Raw genomic sequence first — 18,448 nt, forward strand, 5'->3', positions numbered from 1 at the left:
TAGGAAAATAACTTACTGTATATTGAGCCTGCACTCTATATACTATGTAATATATATAACAGTGGACAGTGTGAAAAGCTCCAGGAGTGTTGATAGTTTTTCTGTCCACAGTCATGGCTGTGAAACCAGCATCTTTAAAAACAAAAGGCTGAAAGATTTGTCCGACGTGTAACAGAAATATAAGAAGGAAAAACCTTTGTGGAATTAAACATTTCAGAGGAAACTACATGTGTAAAAAGAAAGAAAAATACTGATCCAACAAACACCATTTAGACACAGTCCAGTCACGTAGGTAAATACCTGCTCTTTTAATATATTATTCATACACACAACGTTACATCAATGATCACAACTGGCCTCAGATGAGTTTATTTTGACTGCAGCAGAAGTTTAGGTTTTGTTGATTTAAATTTTGTGTGTTGTTTTCTGGGTTTGGACAACTCCGGTGATTCTGCACATTTTTGCTCTAAATCACAAACTTGACCACTGATCACTGGTATTTCCTTTTCAAAACAAGCAATTGTGTCTTCTGGTGTGGGGATACTAATCCAGGCAGCAACAATTATCAATAAACCAAACCTCAAACAAGATGTGGTGCATTAGAAACCATTTGGAAATAAATTCAATACACATAATTTGTAGTTTAGGGGCTGAAGCCTCAGAGAAACCTCAGGCTCATACTCATGAGTTTAATAGCTGCTGTAAATGAACCTTCATGAGGAGCTATCAAACAGTCAAGAACGTTTTCTCTTTTCTATATTGTTGGAGAAAATCCTTATAAAGCATCAGACACAAACATTATTTTCAAACATCTTTGGAAACATACAGAGGGGGTTAATTCAACTTAATTATCATCTGACCATTAAAGCACAAAAGTGATAATCGTAAAAAAAAAAGTTTCATCTTCACAGCATTGGTTTGTAACAACATTTTGCTTCTTGATTCCAGTGCAGACGTTAATATATATTTACAGTAAAGTGACAAAAACAAAACAGTAATGATGAGAACAAAACGAGAGTAAACCATGTTCACGAGTTTCCTGTCAGTGTTTTCACATGTAAAGTATTTAAGTGCTGCCTCTGATTGGTTTTTGATGATATGTGCTTTTGCATGTTAGAAACATTTAGGACAAGCTTGAAATAATAAATAATCTCAAAAGAACATAGAGTATATTTTAAAAGATTAGAAGGACATTGATTCAATAATTTACAGATGACAGAACCTAACAGGGGTATTCTGCACTGAGACAACCATGACACCGTCTGAAATCCTGTCAGCGTCCATTGTCCTGAGTTAACCTCGCTTACGTTTACTGTCAATATTCTCAGTAGCACCATCTACAGGCAAGGAAGGCAACAGCTCCTGCAGTGTTGATGCTTCTGCTACCCGCAGGCAATGAGGCTGACTTGTCCATTTGTTTACATGTTTTATATTTTAGATATGAACTATAAAATATAGAAAATAAGCAAAACGAAAAAATATGTTTGTGTGATAAATGCACAACCTGCAAAACAAATTGAGTGTTTAGAAAGGTGAACAATTGTTGATTCGATTACTTCTCTAAAACTTAACATTTGCCTGTAGAGGACACCATCTGTAAGTCTTATCTACTGCTGTTACTTTGCTTCCCTGCGGGTGGTGCAGGTTGTTGAGCGTAGATGAGGTTTGACAATGAATACGCAGCTCCCTCTTGAGGAGAATCTGCAGCCGGCTAACCGTGAGATTAAATCTGTCATTGAGTTGGGGTCCAGATCCACGAAGAGCTTCACAAGTCAGGTTTGGTTGGAGGGTATCCGCTGGCCGCAGTGCAGAAGCTTGTTTGGTGAGTTTCCAGCATGAGAAGCGGAAAGGAATGCATGAAAATCAAGCAAATAAAGTGTGTCAGCTGCTCACAAAGTCAAACACCTCATTCCCTCACACACACACTCAGACAGCACAGACGCAGACAAACATGCAGACACACAAAACAAACACCAACAACTGTCTGTATTCTTGCGCCAACCGAGGCCTGTCCTGATCCCAGGCTGCACTGCTCCCTGCAGTGTCCTCACTGTGGACACGCAACAGCCGCAGCTTGTTGTTGAATAACTGTTAAATATTATCCGGATGACATCAATACTGTTGAATACGCTGCTCTCTTTCTCTTCCAAGTGCGGCTGTTCGCGTTAAACTCTCACAGTTTGGTGAGCAGAGGTTCCCGCTGACTGCTGCTGTGCGTCCCCAGACCTCAGGACACCACAGGAGTCATGTCCCACAGCTGCAGACAAACAGAAGACATCATCTGGTTTTTTTATTCAAATAGAGACGAAGCAGTTAAAGAGGCTCTTCTACCGACTTTCTAAACCTCAGACAGAGACCAGCATGAACCATGTGTGAAAAGACAGATTTCAAATACAGTTTGTAATATGCATGTGTTTGTTTAGATCATAGACAATAAATAGCGATGGAAAATGCATCTCCACTTCCCCCCACTATTCAGAAATGAAGCCAACATATCCCGGATGCGAAAGCTGCCATCTTGTGCCAAGGACGTCATTCGGACTCAAAGTCTCTGGAGTACCAGCCAAGACCTCAAGGTCTAATTTATTGAAGGGACCTCTCTACCTTGGCTCCATCACGCGATCACTACACCACAGATTCGTGCTCCAAATGACGTCCTTGGAGCAAGTTGGCACAGTTTATATACTGGATATTTTGGCTTCATTTCTGGATAGTTGGAGGAGGTGGAGACATGTCGTCCATCTTTATATACGGCCTATGGTGGTTCACTATTGGCTTTCCACCAAACTGTATTCATACTTGTCATGTCAAAAACCTGATATGGTCAAGGCTGGATTACCTGCCAGGAAAAGTGAGCAACTGCCGTGGGCCTAAAGTCCCCAGAGGCCTCATAGGGCTGGAGAAACTTAAACATTCATACACAGTGCACAGGGTTGGTAAGAATAGGGAGTTCCTCCTGGCAGGTTAATCGAGCCTTAAGCATACAGAGGAAGAAATCGCCTGGGTAGAGTTAAAACTCAGCCTGATTAGTTTTGTTAACCATATTCACTTGCTTGTCTTATCTGAGACTTGGAAATACAACAGTTGGTTCACAGACCTTGATAACCTTGTCAGTGCCAGAGGTGAGCAGATTTCCAGTGGTGGGCTCATAGTGCATGTAAACAACGCTGTGCTTGCTGTCGTGGAAGGTGGCTGTGGGCGCTCGGCTGAAACACAAAGAGGGGGCGACGGTTACTTCACTGTGCAAGCGCTGAGGAAGCCGCTGGCACAAAGGGCCAGTACATGGCGACGACAGAGGCCGATTGTTACTCACTCCTCATCAGTGATGGACTCGTGGCAGCTGTCACACACACGCACCTCGAACTCGAAGCCCATGAGGGGGATGGTGGAGCGCTTGGACGAACACTTGCCGCACACGGCTTGGCCACACTTCCTACAGTGATGCTGGAAAACACAGGAGGACTTGAACCTGTCAGCTTTGATTAGCAACAAGATTATCTGTTATCAGCAGCAGCAGAGATACACAGGTGTGTGGGAGTATCTGAAAGACCAGGGGAGGAAAGGAAATCACTGCTTTTCAAGTCAGGGGAAATTCTGCTTCCGTTCAGACCTGGTTTTTTTACATCCATTCTACGTGAGCTACTCTAAGTACCTGTGTTTACACCTGGAATTAAAATGCATCCTGATTCTGAATGTGTCTCCAGTGAGCACTTGTAATCGCATCTCACTTCACTGCTCTATTTGCAAATATAAGCATATGTTTTTTTGTTCACAAAAAACTAATTATTGGGTTTTAAGACAGTTTGAAGATGTGTCTGATGACAGTGTGTGTGTGTGTGTACCAAATTTGGATTCCCTAGAGGTGTTCCTGAGATATCACATTCACAAGCCAATGAGGTCACAGCGACTTTGACCTCTGACCACCAAAATCTGCACAGTTGACTCTTGAGTCCAACTGAATGTTTGTACCAAATTTGAAGAAGTTTCCACAAAGACTGAGACGGACGGTCGGACAATCCCAAAACATAACACTGGCCACTGGCTGTCGCTGGCGTAGGCACAAAAAAAAGAGATTTGGTATGTGGACGTCTATGTAAATATTGGGGCAGTGGCCACAAATAATTCCATCTATGGGCCAGATGATGTGTAAAACATATTTTCGGTTCATCATTTGAGCTGTAGAAGATCAGATCACTCAGGTTGGATGCAAATACCAGGTCTGAACAGGGTTTCTGTGGAGTCCCAGAGTTAAGCCCAAGTCCTAAACTTTGTGTTTCCTTTGTGGGAGTCCTAGATAACATGCACCTTCACCAAATCAAATCAATTAAGACAATCAATGATTATAATAAATCATTTTTTTTAATTTGTACTTAAAATGAAAATGTACTTCATTTAAAATTAAACTGACCAGTTAATCTAGTAACTAATTACAAACACATGTCATTTCTGAGCTTTGCATCTTGCCATTGATTAATTTACATGTGTCTGTGATCACACACACAACATGAATCAGACCAACAGCAGTCCGATCTAATGTCAGAAAAATGAGAGTTTGATTTACAGAGCAGGATTTTTCCTCCATGGTCTTGAACAGGAAAACAACAAGTCATTCCGAGTCCGAAAGTTCAAGTCAGAGTCATGAGTCAGCCTGGCTGAAGTCCAGATCATGTGACCGCCTGTACCATCACTGGAATGCTCCTGTAACATTTCTGTTTGTGCTCTCTTGATCATGTTTGTCTCTGAATGTTTGTAGAAACAGAAACCTCCTCCGTTCTCATAGAGTTACCGTCAACATTATGAGCTGCTCAATGTTTGTCTTCAGTAATACTGAGACTTCTTCATGTGCAACTATGACATGTCTGTTTGTGAAACCTGATCTGCAGAAACACAAACATAACCCTGCGTTGTGTTTGGTTCCTGCAACAGACCGCTCCTGAAAATTGCTGTGCAGCCGAAAAACGTCTGTTAGTGAATCCATTGACACAAACGAGTAACCACGACGCAAAGCTGTTCCTGTGAATGAGGTAATAAAACAGCCACAGGATGTTTGCTTGCCATTAGTGTAACACAAGTGAAGAGTTGTGTGCGTTTGCAGGATAGTTGTTAACAGCTACAGAATCAGTGCATCTGTTTTAGATGAGTAACTGATGTCAGAGCAGTGATGGTAGTTTTGGATCTGATGCTTTGTAACTATGGTTTTTTACCTCCATGAAGGACGTTATGTTTTCGCCTCTGCACATTGGTTAGTTTGTAAGCAGGATAAAAAACAACTCAACTGATTCCATGAATCTTGGGTTGACACATGAGTAAAGAAAGAACCCATTACCTTTTTGTGTGAATCTGGACAAAGAGTTGGATCTAAATCTGAATCTGTGTAACTTGGTGCAACTTGACTGAATTTCATGGGACTGTTGGGCCTTGGCGGAGTTATGAGCTCTACTGGGAGCCATTCACGTTTTATATAGAAATGAAATGATTAAAATAAAAATAGATGTGTGTGTGTGTATTGTACCTGTCGTAGGCCGATCTTCTTACTGTCCCACATCTGTTTGAAGTTCCAGAAGAAAGGCTGCTCACACTTCTGACATGAGTCACTGTCAAGCCACTCCGGAGTCTGTGCCAACACACAATTCTTAAATTATAGATGTTTCCCGTTTTTAGAGTTTCCTTTTCCAAACTATGGAATAATATTCAATATATAAAACAAACTTAAATCCACCAAAAATGTTTAGATGTGTAAAGGTAGAACTGACGTCAAACTTTGCATTAAGATTTTAAGCTGTTGGGTGGAAAAGTGATTGAAGGAAAACTAACATTTGACTATTTGGTTTTCTTTGGACAGGCAGTTAAGAATATCAATATCAAAAGGACAAGACAAAACTATAACTATATGTGATTATTTTTGTTCATGATACATCAGTATTAATTAAACAAAATAATTCAACTCCTCTTCAGTTTTACCTCTTTCCACTCTCTAAATCGCAAAGCTCTAATGATTATGCTATTTAACCTCCTTCCCTGCGTGATTAAGCTGCACAGAGCAACGTTTAGCTGAGAGTGACCGTTTGGGGAACAGCAGCCACCGACTGATTATATTTTAAGGCTCGCCGCAAGGGATCTCAGCTGCAACAGAACCAATGAGTCAGAAAATAAAATTGAGATGAGAATTTGGGCCGAATAACAGAGCAGAATGACACGGTGGCGGAATGAAAGTGACTCTGGGTAAATGAAGAAGCAATCAAGTAGTCAGTAAGTGTGTGGAGAGCAGAGAGGGAGAGGAGACGTTTGTTTCTTCAGAGAATTCATTCCAGAGCAGGAGGGAAAGTAAATATGAGCAGTTTGTCTGAACCACAGTGAAAACGCACAGCAGTTCATAGATTATGAATAAGTGCCTGTGTTTGCGTGTTGGGTTGATGTTACACTCTATCACCTCTTGTCTTGTTACGTCCATGTTCCAGATGACGATGCCTCCATCTGAGCTGCAGGAGATGAGCTGACGAGTGTGTGAGGCGTAGCACAATCCCTGAACCTTGTCACTGTAGAGAGAGTGCACGCACGCACACACACATTCATTGGACAATAGACTAAGCAAGCGCTGAAATAAACAGTAAAGAGCAGAGATGATGTCCCAGCATGGGTTCTATGAAGAATATTTAAAAATTTTAAAAGTACAAATTCAAGATTTGAAACCCTGCACTCTGCGACACAACAGCCACATTAAGCTAGTGGGTAAACACTAGCTTTACTCACACACACCAATACATAAATCTGATATCATATGTGTTGATCTAAATTCATTAATCAATGAATCAATTGATCTATAAAATGTCAGAAAACTGTGAAAGATTTTCTTCACAATTCACTGATGTCAAGGACAATGTTTTTCAAATTTCTGTTCAGAAGCTAGTAATTGAATGTTGTCGGATTAACGTAAAGGTTAAATATGCAAAGGCAGAGATAAAATGACTTGAATCACAAAACAATTATTTCACTGATGCCGCCTCCTCTTCTATCATTATATTCATGCTGTTCACACACCGCTCCTGCCTCTCTCACTCAAATATTGTGCACACCCTGCGACCCTGTCTGTCATGTCTGAATAAAGTCGTAAGGAGGAAAACAAAGTAATGAATACGAAAAAGACAACAGCAATCTATCAGCACAAAAGAATTATGTATAATTATAACTCAAGTGTCCATTCAGCTGGATAACAATAAATAACATTTTGAGAGTTGGTGATTCTTACTTGTGTCCTTGCAGTTCAATGGCTGTTCCTTTTCGCCCTCCGATGTCCCACATGATGATGGAGTGGTCTGAGCTGCCGGAGAACAGCACCCTCTGGACCGGGTCCCAACTCAGTGCCGTCACATTACCTACATCACATTCAATTCCTTGTTTTGTCTGATCCACAGTTCAAAACTCTAAAATATTCAGTTACATAAGATAGAACAAACTGATTGATTATTGATTGGTTAATGTGTGTGTCGTGTACCAGTGTGTCCCTTGAAGGTGGTGACCAGGCTGCAGCTGTCCTGCTCCAGCTTCAGGATGGTCACCTGACCGGACTGGTCCCCTACGAAGGCGTGTCTGGTCTCCACATCGAATCTTAGTGTACATTAAGGTCAAAAAAGAAGAAACTGTCCTGCTTAAGAGACGACTGATGCCTCAATTCAGATTTGATCTACTTCTCGACCAAAAAAACACAAATCAAAAAGAATTACTGTAGTTTCAACAGAGCAGCTGTGCTCAACAACCTACAACTAACATGAGCTATTTGAGCTGGTTAAGTCACAACACTGACAACACTGTAGAAGAGCAAAAAACAACCACTGCACAAAGACAACCCTCATTATTCTAAACGATCTAAAACAATACTAATCTAAATACTGGAAAATGAGTTTTCAGGAGCTTTGTGCCTTTGTGATGTAATGGAAATTGACTTAATAACTTCTTAGTTTATGCTTACAGCAGCCTTTCTAATCTAGAGTACAGCTCAACATCAACTTTATGGTGCACCCACTGTCTAGCATGTGAGCACATTGTCTATTCATTTCATGCAGAAGTTGATCCTGAGATCACCTGAATTCTACAGTGACCTTTTGCTCTACTCTGGTTTAACTGTGTTTGCCCCTCAGCTGACTGACACAACACCCTAACAATACATGATACTATTTCCTCTCCAACACATTTAGGATGGAGCCTATAAGTCACACCTTTACAGACGATAAGTTCCAGACACAGAACAATACATTCCCCCCCCCGTGTTTTGGGGTCAGGAGGTAACCCACACAGAGACACTTAAATATGAGCACAGACACTTCACATTTCATCACACTTGCAACCTCCACCTTGCCTGTGTCATCCTTTCTGCAGAAAGCTTTTACAAATACATTTACAAAGACAACTTGTCCACCACAGTAAACAATGTGTGTCGTCTCAGTTGAGCATAGATTTGGTCGACTGAGTCCTAATCAAGCATCAACCATTTAGAATTGAGTAACAACTTGGAAGAAGTTGAATATTGTTTCACTAAAATATTATCTACAAAAACTCATCTGCATGAATAGTTGTTGAGCAAATATGACACATTTAAAAGTTGACCTTTCCCAAGCAGCCAGAATATTTAGACACAAAAAACGCAGGACTATGGCACCGTCACTGACAGTGAACCTGAGAGCAGCCAGTCAGCTTCTCAATCTTGATTATTAGCATCACAAGATCTGTCTTCTATCTTATCAGGCATCGCAGCTCGTTGCTTCCTGCTGCTCTCACACTTTACAACCAGGGGCCTGTATAACGAAGAGAATTCAACATACCCAGGATATCTTTTCGTTATCCGGCTTCACTTATCCTAACACTGCCTTAACATTTGTGATGTATTGATATATTTCGAAAAAACACTTCCTCCGTTTGTTAGAAGCTCTGTTTTAAAACCTGACATTCATTATTTCTCACGTCACTGTATCCTAAACTATTGCTTTTTCAGTTGTCAGAAGTTGAGATTTATTCTGTTATAATGAACTTAACAGTGAAGCTTGGCAGTTTAGCATGAGTTACCATGGGGATTTACTCCAGTAAGAAGTGAACCAGCTTCGTAGGACAGAAAACTACAAGACCACAAGCTACAAAGACACCCAGGTGTAACTTCATCCGACTGTGCAATCCTGCTTTCATTGTGGTTAGAGAATAATTCATGGATCTTGATGAAAAAATTCAGGCATATTTATGGAGCTGATATCTTTGTGTATGTTTGCAATTTTGGTGCAGCTAGATTTAAATTAAGGAGATTGTTGGGCCTTGGTGGAAGTTTGCGCTCTACTCAGTGACCTTCTAGTTTTATTGGTGTTTCTATTCTTACAAAACACAGCAAATATCCCTATAGTTGGACTAAAAAATTCTTATCTTGACTTATACTTATATTCAACAAGTCGTTTTGCTGTCCGAAAATGTATTAATAAAAATATGTGACCTCTCTCACTTGAAAACCTTCTAATGTGTTGTTTAAAAAACTTCAAAACTTCAAAACATTCAATATTAGCTCTGCAGTTTGGGGTTTTGTCCTACGGGGCTGCTCATCAAACAGAATCAGATCAGACCCTCAGAATCGTGGATACAGTCACAAAAACAAACACCGTCTCCCACTGGATCTCTTGCTAAACAGAGCAGACAAGTTAGCATGTTGCGGCTAGCAGTGCTCGGGCCTAATGGCAGGCTCATTGGTATGGATCAGTGTTGCTGCGGAGCACTCGCAGCCTTTCATCTGGCCATTACCGAAACCAACTCGGCCCGTTTCCTTGACAACAGCATGACTGATGCCTATTGTTAGCCCTTCCCAGCAGTATGAACTAACTGGAAGCTAATCTCGATTGCCCTGTTTTATGTCCCTATGGACTTAAAATAGACTGTGTTGTCATAATGAAAAGGTTTTTCAGAGTCCAAAAGCACCAAAGATGGCTCGTCACTTCCCACTCGGTTCACGGAGTCTGCAGACCAACACAAACAGAGCAGGAGGGGAAGCTGGGAATGTTAAAGGATACTGTAGTCCAGAAACCCAGGCGGCCGTGCGGTATGTCCCCAGCTGCTGGCCGCTCTCCGAGCAGTGCCAGTTGAAGTTTTTGTCTTGGCTAGTGCTCAGGAGCCACTCCATCTCCAACACAAACAGCACCACTGTCACTCTGCCCTGGTGGGCTGCACATGCAAAAAAAACACACACACACAAATACTACACATGAGATCCATTTCCGCATTCATCTCAATCTAACTATTTTAAAACACTATCCAATCTGCATATTTACAAGCGAAGAAAGATGGTGCAGCACCACTTCCTCCTTTAAAGAAACATCTCATCAACTAATGTAGAAGAAGTTGTTCTGCACTGGTGTAGAGACCTTTTGAGATCTTACAATTTCCCAGAAAAGCACCAACTAATAACAGAATAGCTGCTTTTTAACATGCACTGAAGTTGGGACATTTTGCTCATCCGGATGGGCTGTATGTGATAACAAAATTGTCTGAGTCAGTTATTCTGGACATTTTCGGTACTGAACACGTCTGAGTGAGCGAGTGGTTGGGGATGTTGATTACGTTTCTGACAAGCGACAAACGCAAAACGGAAAGAACACAAATATTCCAGGCTGAAAAAGAGGTGGCATACACGCTGACAACGATTTTAACTTGGAAGGACAAGACTTTTTGTCTACTGCCTCCTGCATGCTCTGTAGGCACCACCCCTCACCTGGATTTACCTTCATATTAAACTGATGTATGTTTAATGGAATTTTCCAGTAAGTTTGGTTTAGTTTACTTATTTAATGCTATAAAAACGAGGTGAAACTTAATGATTGACAGCTTAGATCGACTCGCATTTGATCGAGTGCGTGTATCGGCGGGACTCCAAATGTCCAGGATAGTTTGACTTCATTTTCTGGATAGTGGGAGAAAGTGGAGAGTAGATGTGTCGTCCATCTTTATACAGTCTATGGTTCTACATAAAGTTATCAAAGTTTACAAATGAAGTCATACGATGTTAAATTGTGACAATGTTAAAAACAAAAACAAAAAAAGTAAAAAAATAAGCTTTACAGGACTCAAAACAAACTAAAAATGGCGTCTTTTTGGTTCTAGTGATATTTACTGACACACACACACACACACACACACACACACACACACACACACACACACACACACACACACACACACACACACACACACACACACACACACACACACACACACACTTCCTCCCTCACCCTGGTAGGTGCGTGCAGGGGTGATCTTGTTGTAGTCCTCTGACAGGATGAATTCCTGAAAGACAGGAAGCGAAGATAAAAGTTCACACTGTCTGGGGTCCAAGAGTAAGGTTCTGAGGAAATCAATGAATGGGGAAAACAAACGACGTCATGTCAATAATACAAGTAAACACACAAAATGAGATTTGTAGAGACTCTCTGTCAATCATTATTTTTTTTACAAGTACACTTTTCACATCAAGTGTTTGCAAACTGTGCTGCATATAAAAAATCACCTGAAAGCCCTTGAAAAAGTCTCAAATGTTCCTTAAAATACTTGAAGTGTAGGGCTTCCTTCCTAAGAAATACTTTCCAGCTTCACCATCGTAAAGTGTAACTGCAAATGACTGAATTTGAAAAACTGCAGGCCTGTGTAAAGGGCAGCAAAAACCAGAACAGATTTCCTCTGAAGACAACACCCATAACAAAGCATTGAAGGAACTGGAAGTTTTAGGGTGGGAAAATGTTGACTTTGTGTTTTGGGGAAACTTGTTTCATACTAAGTTACGCAGAGAAGTGGTCAAGAACCAAAAGCAAAAGCTGGACAGTAGAAAAGTCTGTATCTTAGAATAGACTGGTCTGCATCACATCATGTCAGGTTTGTTTGACATAGAATACACTTCCTAAAACAAACAAGAACACCAGTCTCTATAGAGTCATGACCACTACAATGTTCATTACATCATAATGCTTATTTCTGTTGGTTTGGGAGATTTGTAATTAATGAGTTGGACCTTAAGGAAATCCAATTAAATTCACTGTTCATCCTCTGTGAAGCAAGAATTTTGTTAATTCATATACTATCATATTAAATTACATTCACCCGAAGATTTCATGGCAATCTGAGAGTTTGTCAAGAATCAAAGTGTAGGTACAGGGGAAATTTAACCTGTTGTTGCTGTTACAAGAAATGTCAGGGGGCAGAAGCTTTACGGATAATCCCCAAAGCAAACATGAACACCCGTAGTAAAAGTCATTGCTCCCTGCTGGACAACGTGCTAAATGGACAAACACCACTGGGGTGAAATGACTTTGAAACATTTGTAATTTTAGTCTTTTAATTTCTTTAAAACGCATGGACCCTACACTTGGAATGGTGATTTGTTGGTGAGTTGCTCCTCCACTTTGGTCCAGATTGATTGGTGATCCCTTAATTTTTCATCTATCTCCATTATCAGACAATAGTATTTGATTTGTCAAAAACCTTGGTTTGTAAAGTACCTGCAAAACTAAAAAACACTCCCTTCATCCTCAGGTGTATAATGATTAGAATGATTTAATATCTGAAACTGGTTTAAGTAAACATCAAGTCTGTCTAAGGTTAGCACTAAGATGGAAGGGTACAACTATGCAGCTTTAGGAGAAAATATGACATTTCAGAGTTCAGAGCTTTTCATTTCTCTCCAAGTTTGAGATCAGAGTGACCTGATGACTCTCATTCCAACTGAATAAAACCCCCCCATCAGAAACATTCCTGTTGCTCAGAAGAGCAGCCGACATTTCTCCCGAAAATACACACAATAAAAACTGCTCTCCATTTAATGAGTCAAAAAGAAGATGGCAATTTTCAAAAGAGCTTCATGTCAATAATACAAACTACCCTGCTGGCGTGTACAGTACCCTGAAAACAGCAAGAACAGCAAACAGACCACAGCTGATGAGGAAATGGGGAAAAAGGTGAGAGAGGACCCAGGTTGCTGGTCGAACTTACACAGATACTCCCAGTGTCCATCCCCAGAGACAGCCTCCTGGTTTCTGGGTTAAAGGACATACAGGAGCACGAGGCTGGAGACACAAAGACAAACAAAAACAGTGAACAGTCTGCATGTATGTCCAGAGGTGGCAAACGTACTCACATTTTTTACTTAAGTAGAAGTACAGATACCTGTGTTAAAAAAAGACTCTGGTAAAAGTAGAAGTACTGATTCAACTCCTTTACTCAAGTAAAAGTAAAAAAGTGCAGGCTCTGAAATCAACTTAAGTACAAAAGTAAAAATGAAAAATGAATTTTCAACTTCAATGATACACGATGCCCCTTAAGAGAACTCGGCAAAACGAAGAAAGTTCCAGGCACACAAAATAGGATCGTTTTCCTCTTTTGTACAGTGCTGGTACTGAGAAAGAAAGAAAATCACTGGACACAGTCTAGTTTTGCTGCAAGCCAAATTAAATATCCAAGTAAAGTACAGATACCTGAAAAATCTACTTAAGTATAGCAATGTCTGTGTTTGTGTATGTTTCTTTGGAGAAAATGTACCATTAAATTCATTGTCACTGTAGTTTCTGTCTCTCTGCAGCCCACTTTCCAGCATCACTGTCCTTACAGGTTTTTAGAAGCCAATAATGATAAAATGGTGTAATAAAATACCCTTAACAAATAATACACACCAATCGGTTTCAATATTAAACCTCTTGCCTATTTTAATGTGTTGGCTGATCTGTGTATAATGACACATGGGGGTTAAGGATATGAGTCAAGATAGATTATTTTCAGCCAGATTTATCAGAGTGGTGCATGTGCTTCGTGAGCTCTGACTAAATGTGAATCATTGGAGCCGTTTGTGTCTTTCCTGTCTGATTAAATCTGCTGAATACCAATAACATAACATTAAATTATACCCACCAGCTTTAAAACTAAACATTAAGTTTCAATGTGCTCCAAGGCTTCAACAACAACAGAGGTGAATAATCATCCCTCTCAACAAATCATCAACAGTCACAGCTTCATGCTGGTCATATACAGGTGCCTTTATTATTCTGTCCACCCCCTGCAGCCGCTAACTGCTTACTACACAAATCAGTTTTAATCCACAGTCAACAATGATTATGGTCTATAAAAATGAAATGTATTTAAATTGGTTTGATTGTCGTCTGGGCAGTTTTATTTAGCATTTTTTGTTTTATTCGCACATCTGGTGATTTTTTTTACGAATTAGTTAGAGAGAAAATTAACTCTACAAATATATTCTTGTTTATTTTTCTGTACGCAATTTTCATGTTTAAAAAAGAGCAGCAAAACATGTCAGCTCTCAACAGCTTCAGATCAAAATCTGTATTTGGCCAAATGAAGCATCTTTATCTCAAAACCAAAGCAGTGCCCAATCAGTTAACATAGATACCAGTAATATATTATTAAAAGCAAAACACCATTTTTTCCTGTTACAGGGAGCAAATATATATTGTGTTTTTGAAAGGTTATGTGGGATAATGACCCCAAAAGGAAGGGATTATAGATATTTATGTTGACCTTTGAACCATTTGGGAATAACAGAGTGCTGTCGTAATATCCTGGATGTTTTGGCTGAAGGTTGTGGGACAAAAGTCGCTGCAATTTGACTTCATCTCAGTTACCAGCACAAAAATAACATGAAAAAAACCCCAGGAAGAAGGACAATCATTCTGTGTATATATATTAAATCACATTTTAAATCCTTCAGATCATTATGCAAACTGAAAATAATTTTGGACATCCTGAAAGTACTGATTCACATGTATTCTTCTGAACACCCATTTCAGTTTGTCTCTATCAGTAAACTGAAATGTTAAACGAGCTGAATGAAGCCTCTGCCGCTCATTTTGTGAGCTACAGATCTTGCTGATGGTAGCATAGGATTTCCTTGAGTTGCACAACAGGAGGAACACACGGACGGACAGTGTCACAGACATAATGCACTGAGGAGAACAAACGATCCTGCAGGAGCTCTAATATGGAGGCAAACGCGTTCATGTCAGTCCGAGAGATGGTATCATTTATGTTGGTCATGATGGGGAAAGACAATCACGCAGAGGAAGAGAGAGCAAAAACAGGAATCAGCAACTGGCCTATTCCAAGAAGATTGTGATACCTGGACAACTTTGCTGACTCAGAGTCACACACTCGTACATCTTCCGACTTACAGCATTTACAGAACATCCACCCTGAGAACCATTAATCAAACACAAGTATTAGGCAAGAATACTTACATGGCAATGTGTGGTAGACGCTGGGCCAGTACTGACCACTGTCTCTCTTCAGCCATACTCGAATAGCCCTGTGGAGCGAAACCAGAAGGATTTAGCAATGCACTGTGGGAAGACTCTACAGTTACACAAATGCCAAAAGCCTTAAGTCACTGTAAATGAAAAGAAAATATGTAGAACTTGAAAATAGGAAATAAATATTTTGTTTTACATAAAATGTAAACATACATTCACATCTTTTCTGCATTGTCTTTGCTGTGAAATACATTTTTTCGTATCACAAATCATTAACACTGATATTGATATGTCAGTCAAATTATCATATCAGCAGATTTTTGTTTTTATTATCATTCAACACGTAAATTGCTCAGGTTCCTATGTACAAGTTAATGAGGACAGGGCACATTTGGACATACACCCCCCACCCCACCCCCCATCGTCCCAGCATTTACTGAGTCACCACACACACACACAACACAACACGCACACAACACACAGGAATAACAGGGACGATGAGGTTAGAAACCGGTTAGTTTGGGCTCTGGATCACTTACTGTAGCTAGTTAGTTGACAGGTTAATCAACTAACCAGTTTACTGTGGAAATATCCGTCACTAAAATATGTCAAACAAGCCACAGACCGAACATTTGAATGAGTTCATGTTTAGCTAGCTTGATTAGACAATAGGACAATTTAATATTAACAGGCCAAAGTTAATTAAGGCACAAACGTTCGTTAAGTGACGTTCAGTGACTGTCACCTGAGATATTTACAGAAATGCTGGATAGCCCGGTTCTGTCTTAATGAGCGAACGGTTTGTAATTTGAGGCTCAGACCGGGTATGAGGCGAGTCAGTGACCGACGGGAGGAGCAGGTGTGCGTGAATCGGGGATGGTACCTGTCCTCAGACACGCTGATCACGCCGTCTTCTTTGGGGATGATGACCGCCGTGCTCACGACCTCCTGGAAAGCCTCGATCTTGCTCAGCAGACACGGCTTCCGAGCCTGCGGCTGGGGCTGAATTTCGGCCGCCATGGGTCGGTGGTGCGCGAGCCTCGGCGTACGGTCCTGTCTCCGGCAAACATAACCACCCGGTCCGACGGCAGAGCTGCGGCTGGGAGCTGCAAGGCTATGATAGGCTAGGCTAAGCTAAGCTATGCTAACCTGTCAGGAGAGCAACACACACACACACACGGCGCTGTGACGCTGTCAGCTGACCACACGCGCACACACAAACACACCCACACATACACACACGCACACACGACATGCACGTCAACGTCGCCGCCGCCATATTGGACCGGACAAGACTGAGCTGTAAACAAACACAAGTAAACGGAGTATCTGCGATTAGACTGAATATAAAGCGCTATATCTTTTACATTTTAAAAGATGGAGAATTAAAATACGCCTTTCTCCATGTATTTATAACCTCGACACTTCGGCTCAATTCGGCTTTTTAGTTTTATATTTTAAGGGGATACTTTTGTCAGATGGCAATAGACATCGAGATGATCTGGCTTCACTTCTGTGAGCTGTATTGTCGTCCATCTTTATCATAGACTGTAATTAAAACAAATTATATAGACTTTATGTCATATAGGTCTATATATAGACTCTGGATGGACTTAATATGAAGTAAGATATAATATCAAAGTAAAGTACCAGGTCTTGATATAGGCACTATACAATGGTATTTATATACACTCTTTATAGAGACAGTATATAAAGCTCTTGATTGTATCTAAAGTTCTTTGCATAGACTCTGTATATAGACTATATATACATTTATTTATATAGACCATATATAAAGATCTTTATACAGACTCTTTCTATAGACTGTATATAAAGATCTTTAAACATAAACTTTATATAGATTGTAAAGTTCTTTGCATAGACTCTTAACATAGACTCTTTTTGGATATAAAGATCGTTAAATGTATATGGTACATGCGCAGACTCACATAAAAAATACTATTATAAAAAGGCTACTAACATTTAAAAAATATTATTAAAATACTTTCCCTAAAACTACAGTGGAGTTTGACCAGCTGGTAAATAATAAAATATGTAAAATTGGCTTTTAATGGTTAATATGTAATTTCCTGACTAGTTTCAGTTTATTAAGTCATTAAAGGGAAGTTTGTTGTTGTTGATATGACACATGCAACTTTTAAGTTTAGGGGCTTTTATATCGGAGGTTAAAAAAAAGGAAGTTTATTTTAGTGTGGGCGGGCCTTGATCGTAGTAAAGTGAGCATCAATCGTTTCCGGCCATGACTTTCAAAATAAACCTCAATTTACAACGCTATAGTCGTGATTTGGTCGCTCTATCCAAAGAAAATATTCCTGTAAAACAAACCGTTGATGTATATCATCGATAGAGATAATTAAATGTTGAGTGTAACAAACCACATCATGAAAAATTCCATGAAAACACTTTAAGAACTTCTGACATTGTTCATTAAAAAAGTCAAGTTTCAATCATGAGCTGAGCTGAGCTGATAATCATGTCTGGACTTCACAATAAACGTGTAAATAGTAAAGTCAGTAAAATACAGTATGATGTATATGGGAATTTGTAATTGTTTATTTAAGGCCAAACATAAGAAATGGAAAAAAATGTATTAAAATTCCCGAACGTTTAAAAAAAGAGAATATTTAAAAACTATATTTATTTGATAATTCGACAAGAATAAATTAATTTAATTATATTGCTAATAATTTGTAGCTGTGATGTTAATGCATTTCAGGTATTATGTAAAAAAAACTGAATTAAATATAAAGCTTACAGTACATTCATGTTTAAATTCCAAACTTTTTACAGATTATGCACTTAAGTATCGTCAAAAAAATGTTGGGTGCATCAAAATATAAAGAACGTGTTTGTTCAGATACGTTTTATCGCTGTTAATGAACTATTATTGCTGAAGCATTAACATGTACACAATTTGTTTATGTTGTGGCTGGTTAAGGTGGATCGATGACTATTCTACTATTTTATGTACTTCAGTAGTGCACCTTATATTAATGCATCAAATAAGATATGCGTTTGTTTTGTATTCCAAGTTTTAATCTGTCAAATTATTGTAGTGGAGTGATAAAGTCTCTTAAAACAAATGGGAATACAAATAAAAGTATCCCAAAATTGGTTCCTGATGATGGCATTTGTAAACAGAATGAATCACAATATTCGTC

The 18,448-nt window shown here is 39.6% G+C and overlaps 1 protein-coding gene and 1 long non-coding RNA gene across 3 annotated transcripts; both read right to left on the minus strand.

Moving 5' to 3' along the window:
• Positions 1 to 264: 264 nt before the first annotated feature.
• LOC117755006 lies at positions 265 to 16,503 on the minus strand. Its single transcript, XR_004612524.1, has 2 exons — positions 16,470 to 16,503; positions 265 to 1,925 (listed from the first exon to the last, which is right to left on the minus strand). It is a non-coding gene; the product is annotated as an uncharacterized LOC117755006 (long non-coding RNA).
• wdfy2 (WD repeat and FYVE domain containing 2) lies at positions 274 to 16,516 on the minus strand. 2 transcript variants are annotated; one of them, XM_034574438.1, is made up of 12 exons: positions 16,150 to 16,516; positions 15,255 to 15,322; positions 13,003 to 13,076; positions 11,253 to 11,307; positions 10,038 to 10,188; positions 7,493 to 7,605; positions 7,247 to 7,373; positions 6,431 to 6,536; positions 5,513 to 5,614; positions 3,314 to 3,444; positions 3,098 to 3,206; positions 274 to 2,257 (listed from the first exon to the last, which is right to left on the minus strand). In XM_034574438.1, exons 1-12 carry the CDS (start codon positions 16,284 to 16,286, stop codon positions 2,228 to 2,230), a joined length of 1,203 nt encoding a protein of 400 aa, XP_034430329.1. In that variant the 5' UTR covers positions 16,287 to 16,516; the 3' UTR covers positions 274 to 2,227. The 2 variants fall into 2 exon arrangements, with proteins under 2 accessions (XP_034430329.1, XP_034430330.1); XM_034574439.1 differs by lacking the exons at positions 274 to 2,257; positions 3,098 to 3,206; positions 3,314 to 3,444 and adding an exon at positions 5,371 to 5,393 and having other exon boundaries at positions 5,455 to 5,614; positions 16,150 to 16,359.
• Positions 16,517 to 18,448: the final 1,932 nt, after the last annotated feature.

Source organism: Hippoglossus hippoglossus, chromosome 21, assembly GCF_009819705.1.
Source record: "Hippoglossus hippoglossus isolate fHipHip1 chromosome 21, fHipHip1.pri, whole genome shotgun sequence".
NCBI lineage: Eukaryota > Metazoa > Chordata > Actinopteri > Pleuronectiformes > Pleuronectidae > Hippoglossus > Hippoglossus hippoglossus.

What these genes read in the sequence shown, in the direction of transcription:
- wdfy2 (XM_034574438.1), bottom strand. Translation starts at nt 16,286, where the DNA reads ATGGCGGCCGAAATTCAGCCCCAGCCGCAGGCTCGGAAGCCGTGTCTG. An exon ending in TGGACACTGGGAGTATCTGT is followed by an intron (nt 11,308 to 13,002) that starts GTAAGTTCGACC and finishes CCTGTCTTTCAG; the next exon opens with GAATTCATCCTGTCAGAGGA. An exon ending in GAGTCCATCACTGATGAGGA is followed by an intron (nt 3,207 to 3,313) that starts GTGAGTAACAAT and finishes TTTGTGTTTCAG; the next exon opens with CCGAGCGCCCACAGCCACCT.